General features: G+C 41.8%; 2 protein-coding genes across 2 annotated transcripts; one reads left to right on the top strand and one right to left on the bottom strand.

Annotated features, from left to right (window-relative positions):
* The first annotated feature begins 3,187 nt into the window (after positions 1–3,187).
* On the top strand, positions 3,188–3,913 carry LOC117236606. Its single transcript, XM_033499699.1, has one exon. The coding sequence runs from the start codon at positions 3,188–3,190 to the stop codon at positions 3,911–3,913; it is 726 nt and encodes a 241-aa protein (XP_033355590.1).
* Positions 3,914–4,412: 499 nt separating this feature from the next.
* Positions 4,413–5,010, bottom strand: LOC117236605. Its single transcript, XM_033499698.1, has 2 exons — positions 4,583–5,010; positions 4,413–4,440 (listed from the first exon to the last, which is right to left on the bottom strand). The coding sequence occupies exons 1-2, from the start codon at positions 5,008–5,010 to the stop codon at positions 4,413–4,415; spliced, it is 456 nt and encodes a 151-aa protein (XP_033355589.1).
* Between the last annotated feature and the right edge of the window lie 7,249 nt (positions 5,011–12,259).

Here is a 12,259-nt window from a genome sequence, read left to right as displayed (position 1 = left end):
GTAGGCAGATAAATAAATAAGTAAATAAATAACCAACAAAGAATAAATAAATAAATGCATAAATATAAAATAATAAATAATAACTAACTAAATAAATAATTTAAAATAATAGACAATAAATAAATAAAACAAATAAAGCACTACTAGTTAATAAATACAAAATTATAAATAAATAAAATAAAATAAAAGAATAAATAAAATAAATAAAAATATTAAAATATTAAAGCGGTGCATTACATCCAACCGCTACATACTCCAACCTACTAATCGCCACGTAAGTCCTACAGCCTCCTCATGACACGGCACACCATTACTTATTTATTCGTTCCAAGGAACTTAGTTCGGCTCGTGTAAACAAATAAATAAACTAAATAAATATAATATAAGTATAAGAACTCTGGTCCGGCCCGACTTTATTCCTTAAAACTAGGAACTAACATCGAGCCGACTGTACATGCTCACTGACGTTGCCCGCATAGTCCCATAGTCGCGATACAGGTTTCATTCGCCGCGAACAGTTTGTAATCGCTTTTGTTCGCAGGTCCACGTACCCTGTTACGTCGAAAGACGCACGTGTCCGCACCAGTGTCTATTAAATAAGCGACATTCGTTCGCTGGTCCCGAATAAAAATGCCGCGGGTTCCCAAGCCGTCGACGTTCTCCGCGTTTGCGGACGGCTGGACCCGTTTCCCTGCTTCCACGTGCACGGGGATCTACACTTTCGCGCACGTTCGCGGTACAACGCGTGGTAATAACAAAGATCGTCTCGAAATCTCGAACGACGGCGACGTCTTCCAGGAGATCGTGAGCGTGCTCGTCGACGGTCGTTAATGCTCAGCGCATCAATTCTCGAATGAAGTTGCCTCATTTCTTCGCGGAATGCGCTGATGAAATCGGCCGAACCGATGTCTTGTACCTCTCGTCTGCTAACGGCTGAGATGCCTGACACGCGCCGGTTACCTCCACTCTGGGAACATTTGGAAGGACTTATAAAGACCTTACGACTGGCTACGTTTACGGACTTTGTTTGGATAATAAATATGGATAAAGTCAATAAAAGTAAAAACTTACAGCTCAGGGGGTTTCGGAGCCTCCAGGCCCCGTCGGTGACTCGAGTAGCGTCCCAGGACCGACTCGACGGTCATCTAGCGACTGGACGAACAGCGAGGGGAAGGTCGATCCCAGGGCCTCCTCTTGTTCGGTAACCACGACCGGGGATCAAGGAGCAATACGCTTCGTTAAAGAGGAGAAGGGAAAAGGATCCCCAAAATGAGATTCCTAGAATTCGATGAGGATAGAACGGAAATCATCGAAGAAATTGAGGCCCCTTCGCAAGCAGCAAAAGGAATAACACCTCCTCCCCGCGGAAAAGCGTTCCGAATCGTCAAGGAGGAAACCTTGAAAGGCGATGGAATCGTCAAATACTTGAAAAAGAACGCCAGAGGAGAAAATGGCGTTCAGGCCAACGAGAAGTCTGACCAGAAGCCCACCGAAGGACGTGAAGGAAGGAGCTGCCAGCACCTCGGAGATGGACACACAGGCAGAAGTCTCGGAAAGCGGCAGCGAAGTAACAGGAGTAAGGGAACAGATAAGGGTAAAGGCCATTGTAAACAGAGCAGGGCCCGAGAACAATGAAGAAGAGAAAGACAATATCATCATAAAACTCAGCGAATGGAGGGCGATGACGTAGATCATCAGTGAAGTCTTCCTGGAAATATATGGTCTGGCTGATAGGCTGTATCTCATGGCGAAGAAAGATGCCAATATTAAAAAAAGGGGTGAAGCCATCAAGGACAAGGCAGACAAACTAAATGCTATGACGAATGAAGTTAGGAGTAAAAAGCGGGCTAGGACGATTAGAATCATCAGAACGACGACTGCTGCCGATCGAAAAAAAGAGAAGAAAGACAAGAGGAAGGAGATATCGTCCATCGATTCGAAGGACGATAACAAAAGGAGGAGACCGGCGAATAGGGAAGTTTCCTACGCCGAAGTTTGTGTCGTCCAGGGTTCGGTGAAAGCAAAAGAGTACCGCACGGATAGTGACGGTAGAGAAGATTGGGCCGTCGTCCAAGAGAAGAAGAAAGAAGAGGGGACGATACAGAAATGGATAGAGGTGCCAAAGAGGACAAGGCGCCTAAGGCCAAGCCTAAGAAGATGGAGAGGCTGAAGAGGGTGCGTAATAAGCCCGAAGCCATCCCTGTCAAGGTAGGACAGGATAAGGAATGGATCCAGGCCTACAAAGAGATGATGGGGGAGAAGAATGCCCTAAGAGAAAGTAATGCTATCAGGAAAACAAAACTAGATGACATTCTTATCGAAATGAAGACAGGATGCGATGTCAGCAAGACTGCGGCGGATCTTAACATAGCGTTAGGAGGAAAACTGAGAGCGCAACCAATGCGGGATAAGACCTCAGCAGAGGTAAAAGAAGTAGATCCCCTCATGACCAAGGAGGAACTAGACCAGGGAGCTAGAAGTCCAACTTGGCATCAAAGATAGCAGTGAGATGGAAGTGAAACCCTTCAGAATGGCACTGTGGGGCACCCAGTCGGCAATAGTAACGCTGCCGAACGTTTACCTAAACAAGGGTGGGTCAAGCCGTAAGATCAGAACCGGTTTGACGATAGCCACGATAAAGGCGCTATCAAACTTAGTGAAATGCTACAAATGTCATACGTTTAGTCATATCGCGAACAAATGCACGGCGATAAGTTCCGGGAAGGAACTATGTAGTAAGTGCGGGAGCAAAGAACACACGATGGCTGCCTGCACTAACGCGCCGTGCTGCGTCATATGCAGCAAGGTCGAAGGAATCAGATCTGATCACGTGACCGGGTCGCTAGCTTGCCTAGAATATGAAAGAAGATCTTACAGATAAATCTCAACAGATGCAAGCTGGCGCAGGACCTGATGCACCAATGCGCGATCGAATATAGACCGGATATCGTGGTAATATCCGAGCCAAACAAACAGCTTCCGTATTGGATTAACGATACTAAAGGAAACGCGCCCATATGGGGCACCCTTTTTAACGGTGAACTTCTGGACGAGACTACGGCGGTCAAGAATAACTGAATCGTAGGCATATGCGTTGGAGACGTCTTCTGCATCAGCGGATACTGCTCGCCTAACTTAAGCAAACAGGATTATGTGTCGTCATACATAAGACACATTGTCATCGGTAATGAAGGATGGTGCCAGGAGACAAGACAAGGTTGTCGTAGCCGGCGATTTCACCTCAAAGTCGACCTCTTGGGGAGGGACGACCACGGACAAAAGGGGGAGAGTCTTGATGGAGGCACTCTGCGGTTATGGAGTGTTTCCACTGAGACTCAAGGAAAAATATACCTTCAGTAAGAACGGGAGGATGAGTTGTCCTGACATAATTAGTGTATTGAATAAGGTCAATGAGATGCACGTGGAAAGCGTGGTCTCGGACAAGTATTCGGTCTCTGACCATCTATATATAATGCATAGTTTTAAATTGAGGACAACAAGAAGGGCGTCAAAGTTCTTCAGATATGTAACGAAGAACCTAGCACCAGAGTTTCTAAATGGGTTTGACGACACTGTGGAGGTGATAGATCAAGAAAAGGATAACAGAACGGACAGGGCCGAGCTCTTGCAGAAGAGCATCGAGAGAACGTGCGATGTGATGTTAAAGAAGATAAGCGGTGCGACCAATAGGAAGTACGCGAACTATTGGTGGAACGCGAAAATCGCGGAACTCAGAACACAGACCCACAAGGCATTAAGGAAGGCGACGAGAGAGAGAAAGAAAGATTTCGGCAATACCGATCTCCTCGTCACCACATACAAGAGAATCAGAAAACAACTGAAGATGGAGATTGCCCACAGCAAAGCCAGAGCATGGGCAGATTTTTGTAAGATTCTCGAGGGTGTCCCTTGAGGCAAACCTTATTGTACGGTCATGAAAAGATGTAAGAGCAAGGGGCCGGCCAATGACATGCCAATCGATATGGTGGAAACGGTCACAAAAAGACTGTTCACAATAGGACATGGACCGTCGCGCTATGAGGACCACGAAGAAAGTCGAAGACATCGTCCGAAGAATTAATACGAAGAAGGCTGCAGGAGTAGACGGCGTCCCAGGTGAGATCGCGAGGCTCATAGGGAGCCGCAGGAGCGAGTTGGTGGCCAGCGTGATGAACGGCATCACCGACACAGGACGGATCCCCGAGTGCTGGAAGACGGCTAGGGTAATATTGCTAAGGAAGCCGGATAAGGATCCTAGACTTCCTAACGCGTATTGGCATAAAGTATACTCCCAGTCATGAGCAAGATCTGGGAGAAATGCTTCAAAAAGATCATAGAAAGATGCATCGGAGAGGATCCGTTTCATCGAAGGCAGTACGGCTTTCGAAAAAAGAGGAGTACGGTGGGTGCCATCACGCAGGTGATGAGGTTTGCCGACACCTGCAAACAGAGGAGGGTAATCTGCGTGATGATCGCACTGGACATCAGCAATGCCTTCAACTCGCTCAGTTGGGAGAGTATCATCAAGGAGTTCGACAGGAGGAAGTTGCCATGGAAGATTAGAAGACTGATTGGCAACTACCTCTCTAAAAGAAGGATTATACTAAGCAACCAGTATGGCACAGTAGAACACGAAGTGACGGCTGGAGTTCCACAGGTATCTGTTCTCGTACCACTCCTGTGGAATTTGGTATATGATCCACTACTCGAGAGGTTCGAAAACATGGTAATGGTCAGGGCAACAGCCTTCGCGGACGACCTGGCCATTACGTGTGCCGTCGAGAAGAACGAAGGGGCGTCCGCCAAAGTCAACGCCATGCTGAAGACCGTCAAGGACTGGTGCAAGAGTGTTGATCTCACGCTGGCGACAAAAAAGACGAAGGTAATGCTTCTCACCGGGATGAGGGCACCGAGAGTCATCGGACTTAATTTGGGTTCCTCGGACACCGTAACGGGCGAGCACATCAAATACCTCGGTGTCACGATCGATACCCATAGGAAATTCGACATACACATCGAGATGGTTTGTAGTAAAGCAGATAAGCTGACTGGAGTCCTTAGGGGCATCCTACCGAGCATCAACGGGCCGCCCAGCTTGGCTCGTAGGCTCTATTACAACGTATGGGAATCCATCGTGACCTATGGTGCACCGGTGTGGGCGGGTGCGGCTGACATCAACAGAAACAAGAAAACGCTAAAAAGGGCACAAAGAACAGCCCTGTGTATAACATCGGCTGCGTACCGCACTGTCTCCCACGCAGCGCTATGTGTGTTGACTGGTAACTTACCCATCCACATAAAAGTGAAAATGTTGAGAGAAATATATCTGAGAACTAGGATCCATAAGACCAGGATCGGCGTAGGAGACGACAGTACGATTAAGAACGAGTTGGAGATTATTCAAATGAAAGCGTTTGACGAATGGCAAAGGGAGTGGAATGAGTACAAGAAGGATAACTTCACAAAGAAGTTAATACCAAACGCACTTCTATTTGCCAAGAAGAAGAAGAACATCGACCACTATACCATGCAGCTACTAACTGGGCATGGAATTTTTGATGCATATAGGAGGAGAATTGGGAAGGACACCAAAAGTAAATGTCCTGACTGCGGAGATCCCAACGACGACGCTGAGCACGTCCTCTTCACCTGCCCGAAGGGGACTGACGGAAGGATCGAGCTAGAGAACCTCTCGGCCTTGGCGAGAAGATAAGCGTGGGCAACCTCATGGTCACGGTGACCGCCAAGGACGAGAACTGGAACAAATTTAGACTATTTTGTAAGATCGTCATGTCTCACAGGAGGGAGATAGAGATGGCCATGGAAGCGGCCAGGAAGAGGATGAGTGCTACAACCACGCGTGGCATGAATAGCGCAGCCATAAGGCAGCCGAGTGCGGAAGAAGGAGGACAGCCAACTTTTCTGAAGTGGCTAAGGAAAGGATGTGAGTAGTAACTGCTCGAAGAGGAAGATATAAACGGGTATGATAAGGACAACCCTGATGAATGTCGTAAGGTCTTGCCGGGGTTGTCTGACCAAGAAGAAGATGAAGAAGGAGGAGGACTTTTTAGTGGGTATGACGTCGACATCTGCCCGAGTCCCACATAACCCAGTGATACGGGTCACTGGGCATGCGTAACAACATTTTCCTCTCCTCGCGCGCAAAAAGGAAAAAGATTTTGTGTCGTCTATCACCGCCAAAACATGCCGTATGCGATCGGGTAGCCAGTTTTTCCAGAGAGTGAGGATAAACTGCTCCGACGCAAAGAGACGGGCAAGCTTCTTTAGATCATCGTAGAATTGGGACGGCTTCCTGTCGCCCATCATTTCGTTTTCTACCAGCCTCTTTACCCGTTCGCTGTCGGACTCGGCCAGGCTCCGTATTAGCTCGTCTTTTAACCGGTCATACTAACCGCCGGCCGGGAGATCCAATGCAATATGCTCAATTCGCTCTATGTACTCCGGTTCGAGGTACCCGAGCAGGGCGGTGGCTTTTTCTTCATCATTCTTGACTCCCGCCGCCGCGAGCTGTCTCCCAAATAAAGAGAACCAAAATACGATCTTCTGCGGCTTTAGCGGTGGTACGCGGATGGTTTGCGAAGTCGTAACCGTAGTCGTATTGTGTGGACATCCTTAACGCGCTCAGACTCACAATATTAATTTCGCTATCTCAAGATCACGTCGGGGTCACCAATGTGGAGGATTAGTCTTTATTTGGTTGAGCGAAATAACGAAAGCGAAATATTGCTTTCGCAATCCGTTAAATATATTTTCAAATAAATAAATAAATTACAGACGAATTGTGAGTGGCTGGTACAAAAATAAATTACGAAATGAATACCCGATAAATACTCGGAGAAACTTTGTAAATCACTTCAATAATTGTTTACACGTTAATGCTCTTCCACTCTGTTCGATGAACTCTCTCGCTCGTGATTGCGTCTGTTTATTTATACTGGTCCGGGGAGAACCGGAAAATTCGAATTCGTCTACGTTTGACGGTTGTATGTAGCGGCGACATTGTTTTGTCCGGAGTTTATTTGTTCTTACATTACTTGGAACCTAACGGTCTTGATACTCCGAGGCAAAACAACAACATGAGTATCGAACATGAGTATCAATTCGAATCGTTCTGTAACTCATGTGCCGCAACAGATATATTTTTTTTATTTATTTATTTAATTACTACCTTATATTATTATTAATACCTTACTATTAATACCTTACAGTATGTCTATTCGGCAAATCTTTCTAACTTTATTGCTAATTAATATGGTCCATGCAGTACTTAAGCTATGTGTTTAAGTTTTTAAGTCTTCATTTTGCCTTTTACCTTTATTCACAATATTTTATGAGTAGACAATTAGAAATATTTTTTGCATCACACAGGACGATTTTAGATACGAGTCTCTGTATAAATCATTCTGTATGGTTAGGTAATTATTTCCTTCTAATGGGTTGCAATTAATCGTAACTGCTTCTCATATGTAAAAGTACGATCACTGAAATAGCAGATTACGTGTAGGGGTTGTGTTGTATTTACAAGAGATATCTTACCTTTTTCTATTGTTCATTTGCATTTCCCATTCTTTTTTTCCGACACACTTTTCTTGGTTATGTTATAAACTGGCATTACAATTGATACAGAACATGCTTAATATTTACATAAATTTTACAAGTTTATATTCTATAAGTTATGTGTGTCGCGCAAAGCATGTGGAAAAACGCTGTAATTAATTATGAAGATTATAAAAGAAAATCTAAAGTTATAGAGGGAATCCTATTACATTTTTTATTAATTACTGTTGAGGTATTTTGAAAGCAAACTAATAGAGTACAAGTCTATACAAAATTTCATTCTTTTATTTCTCACTAAATTTTGCAAGTAAGTGTTCCTTCAAGGAAAAATTTTTAAATAATAATGAAATTGACAGAATTCTGCAATTACAGTAAACAATTACACCGTTATAGACGTTGTTAGTAGGAATGGAAAGATAGCAACGTAATTGCTTAGAAGTGCTACAAAATATAAAACAAGAAAGAGCAGAGAGCAGTCTCATTGGCAAAAAAGGATTCGCTAAAATAGTAGGTCTTGCGATAAACCGTACAATGTAGTTTGCATTGTATGCAGCGATATAAGCATTTGCAACATGCAACGCTACGACCTTAGATTTCATTCACATCTCAACGTAAAGAAAAACGTATAGAGTTCATCACTTGTACAGTATACAATGTAGAAAACATTAAAGAAATGCAATCCGTCTAGTTGAACGGAATTGTAGAATATTCAGGAAGTTCCTAGCCAACAATATATTATCTACTATATTGTAATTTATCTGTTACGGAAGTGATACATTTACACTGTACATGAGAGTGTGTGTGTAAGGGTTAGAGGGCGTCAAGGTCTTAGTGGAGACAAAAGACTGTTGCCAGATGTTGGCAGAATCTAGGATAGTCGGTTGGCGACCAGCGTGCGTGCAAGACGTTCTTCAGAGTGGAATATAGATGTATAACTGTCGTGTGGGAAATATAGTCAATTATTTGTATTCCCAAATCCTCGAATTTCCTTAACATGGTAGCAGAGCGTGGTTACTAGTTTTGCAAGATATTTAGTGCGTGGTTACGATCTTGCGAGTGAGTTTTCAGTAAAGAAAAAAAACTTTCAGAGGAAAAAATATACTTCGAGCACGTAGGAACGCTTGAGTAAGAAAAGAAAAAAAGAAGAATCAATTAAAATGGAGAGATCGGAAATCATGATACCTATATTCGATGGTGAGGATTATGGAATGTGGAAGCAAAGAATCACGATGTTTCTCAAATATAAGGAATGCGAGGTTGTTACAACTAGAATGAAGAACGAAAGAGACGATGAAGACTGGGACAAAAAGGATTTGAAGGCGATTAATATAATTTATAGTGCGATATCGAACAGACAATTGGAGTATGTTAGGGAAGGAAAAACGGCGTATGATATAATAAAAAGGTTCGATGAAATGTACTTGAAAGAGTCGACGGCACTGCAGATCGTATGCAGAAGGAGATTGGAAAACATAAGACTGGAGAACTACAGTGATTCAGCATCATTCTTTAACGACTTTGAAAAATTAATCAATGAATTAAAAAGTGCGGGCGCACAAGTAAGTGAGAGGGAAAAGCTGAATTACATGCTGAATACGTTACCCGAAGAATACAGCTACATAGCGGACATAATAGACGCATTGAAAGAAGAGGATCAAACGGTAGCGTATGTAAAAAATAAAATAGAGATAGCAGAGAAGAAAAATAAATCCAATCGAGGAGCAAGGCAAACCAACGCCTTTTCTGCAAAAAAGGAAGGATGCTTCAGATGTGGAAGATTAGGACACTTTGCGAGAGAGTGTCAAAATGGCGTCCAAGCGGGAAGCAGTAACGGCTATTGGCATGGGCCAACACGTGGTCGAAACAGAGGAAGAGAGAACAAAGGCAATACGAGCAGAGGACGTGGAAACTTTAATCATCAATCAAGAACCGGCACGGGCGAGCATGGAAACTCAAGAGCAGGCATATGGACAGCAACGGCGCACGCAGCAAACAGCAGTGAGACGAATGAAATAAGTAAGAACGAAATAGTGTGGCTATTAGATAGCGGTTGTACCGATCACATAATTAATATAAATTATTTCGATAAATCTATCGACCTAAAAGAACCGGTAAATATATATTTAGGCGATAATAGACCGATAAAAGCGACAAAAGTTGGAAATGTTATAAGTTATTTTGAAGCATTCGGAAAACAAAATAAAATAAATATGAGGAAAGTATTTTACGCGAAAGAAATGTCCGCAAATTTGATTAGTTTAGGTAAACCAGCAGACAATAAGAATACGGTTATTTCCAAAGGAAATATTGCGAAAGTAATAGACGAGGATAATATACTTACAGCTGTAGCGTTCAAAGAGAATGGGACATATAGAATAAAAAGTATATTGAAAGGGAAGAAGCACTTAGTAAACAGCGCCGAACGTAGTGGTATGAGTAAAAAGGAAAGATGGCATAGGATGCTAGGACACGTAAATTTTAAATATTTAGAGATTTTGGGTAAAGTTTTTGAAATGTAGGGTGTGTATAGAAAGCAAAATGCATAACTTACCTTTCAAAAATAATCGAACTAAGGCTAGGGAAATAATGGAAATTATTCATACGGACGTATGTGGTCCCTTTAAGACCACCGGATTCAATGGAGAAAAATATTTCATTTCATTTATCGATGATTATAGTAAAATAGCTAGGATCTATTGTATAAAATCAAAAGATGAGGTCTTTGATTCTTTCGTACAGTTCGTAAATGAAGCCGAAAATTGAACGGGCAAGAGGTTAAAAATATTAAGATGCGATAATGGTAAAGAATATTTAAATAATCGAATTTATAAATTTGCTAGGGATAAAGGTATAAGAATAAATAATTGCCCAACATACGTACATGAATAAACGGGACAGCGGAAAGGTATAATAGAACAGTGATGGACATGGCGCGTTGCTTGTTAGCGGAAGCGAAAGTACATAAAAGGTACTGGCCGGAAATAGTTTGTACAGCGGCATACTTGAAAAATCGAATATTAGCGAATACTATAGAGAGAAAGACACCTTTTGAAATATTCTTCGGGAAAAAACCAAGTGTTAAAAATCTACATCTATATGGAAGTAAAGTTTTTGTAAGAAGGCCAGAACAAAAAAGAGTTTCCAAATGGGACAAGAAGGCAGATATGGGAATTCTATTAGGATATAGTGAAGCAGGATACAGAGTCTTATTAGGTGGGAAAATAACAATAGCTAGACATGTAGAGGTCATAGAGACAGACACTAAATGTATCGGTTTTGAGGAAAATTCATCAGAGGCAGATAGAAATGATAGCGAAGATAACTATTCATTGGTCGGTATGGATAAGGAAGAGTTAGAAGGTAGGAAAGATGAAAATAATAGTAGTATTGAAAGCTCAAACACTCCTAGGAGATCTACACGTATTAAGAAAACTCCAGTAAGGTATCCAGAAAAGGAAAATATTTGCGAGATGCATGCAAATTATTGTAAAGTAGATATCCCTCGTACATTTGAGGAGGCGATTTGTTGCGAAAATAATGAAGTTTGGAAACAGGCCATGGATAAGGAAATAGAATGTCTCTATAAGAATAAAACTTGGAAATTGGTAGAAAGGGTAAAAGGCAAAGAAGTATTAGATGTAAAATGGGCTTACACGAAAAAATCAGAGGATAGGTATAAGGCTAGATTAGTGGTAAGGGGATTTCAACAAAGAAACGTAGCCGATGACATATATTCTCCAGTGGCGAGTAATCAGACCTTTAAGATATTGCTATCATATTGTTGTCAAAATGGATTAATAATTGAGCAAATGGATGTAGAAACTGCCTCTTTAAATGGTGAAGTAAGCTCGGAGGTATATGTAAATCAACCAAAGGGATATGCGGACGGAACGAATAGAGTTTGTAAATTATCGAAAGCGCTTTATGGGTTAAAAGAAAGTCCGAGGGAGTGGTATGAGTGTTTTGATAAGTATGTGACGAGATTAGGTTTTAAGAAGAACAATATAGAGCCGTGCCTATATACTTATGGAGAGGGAGAAAATGTTGTTTATTTGTTAATATACGTAGACGATTTGTTGATTTGTAGTAAAAACAAAGGGAAGATACAAAGTGTAAAAAAATTATTAACTGATAAATTTGAAATGAAAGATTTTGGTGAAGTAAAAGAATATCTTGGAATAAATATAGAGTATGATTATTTAAAAAATGAAATGAGATTAAGCCAAAAGAAATACATAGAATCATTAGCAAACAAATATAAATTACATAACAGCAAATTGTACTGTACACCTATGGAGACCAACTTAAAAATTGAAAAAGCTGAGATAAAGAGAGAGGACATTGGATACAAGAATTTAATTGGCGCATTGCTGTATATTAGTGTAAATACCAGACCCGATATAAGTTATAGTGTGAATTATCTGAGTAGATTTCAAGATTGTTGTAACGAGACACATTTTAAATATGCCTGGCGAATATTGAAATATTTGTACCGGACTAGAGATTTAGGGCTACATTATAAAAGAAATGAAAAGTGCGAAACGATAGATTGTTATGTGGACGCTGATTGGGCAGGAGATCATATAGATAGGAAATCGACTTCTGGGTATGTAATTAGATTGTATGGAAATGTAATTGGATGGAAGTCTAAGAAACAAAGGTGTGTGACAAAAGCCTCGAC

Source organism: Bombus vosnesenskii, unplaced genomic scaffold (assembly GCF_011952255.1).
Source record: "Bombus vosnesenskii isolate JDL3184/JDL3185 unplaced genomic scaffold, Bvos_JDL3184-5_v1.1 scf7180000013350, whole genome shotgun sequence".
NCBI classification, from domain to species: Eukaryota; Metazoa; Arthropoda; class Insecta; order Hymenoptera; family Apidae; genus Bombus; species Bombus vosnesenskii.
This window is presented reverse-complemented; position numbering and strand designations above follow the sequence as displayed.

Coding starts and splice junctions, on each gene's coding strand:
- LOC117236606 (XM_033499699.1), top strand. CDS start 3,188: ATGAAGGATGGTGCCAGGAGACAAGACAAGGTTGTCGTAGCCGGCGAT.
- LOC117236605 (XM_033499698.1), bottom strand. CDS start 5,010: ATGTCGAATTTCCTATGGGTATCGATCGTGACACCGAGGTATTTGATG. Junction 4,441..4,582: donor ATAATCCTTCTTTTAGAGAG/GTAGTTGCCAAT, acceptor CTCTGTTTGCAG/GTGTCGGCAAACCTCATCAC.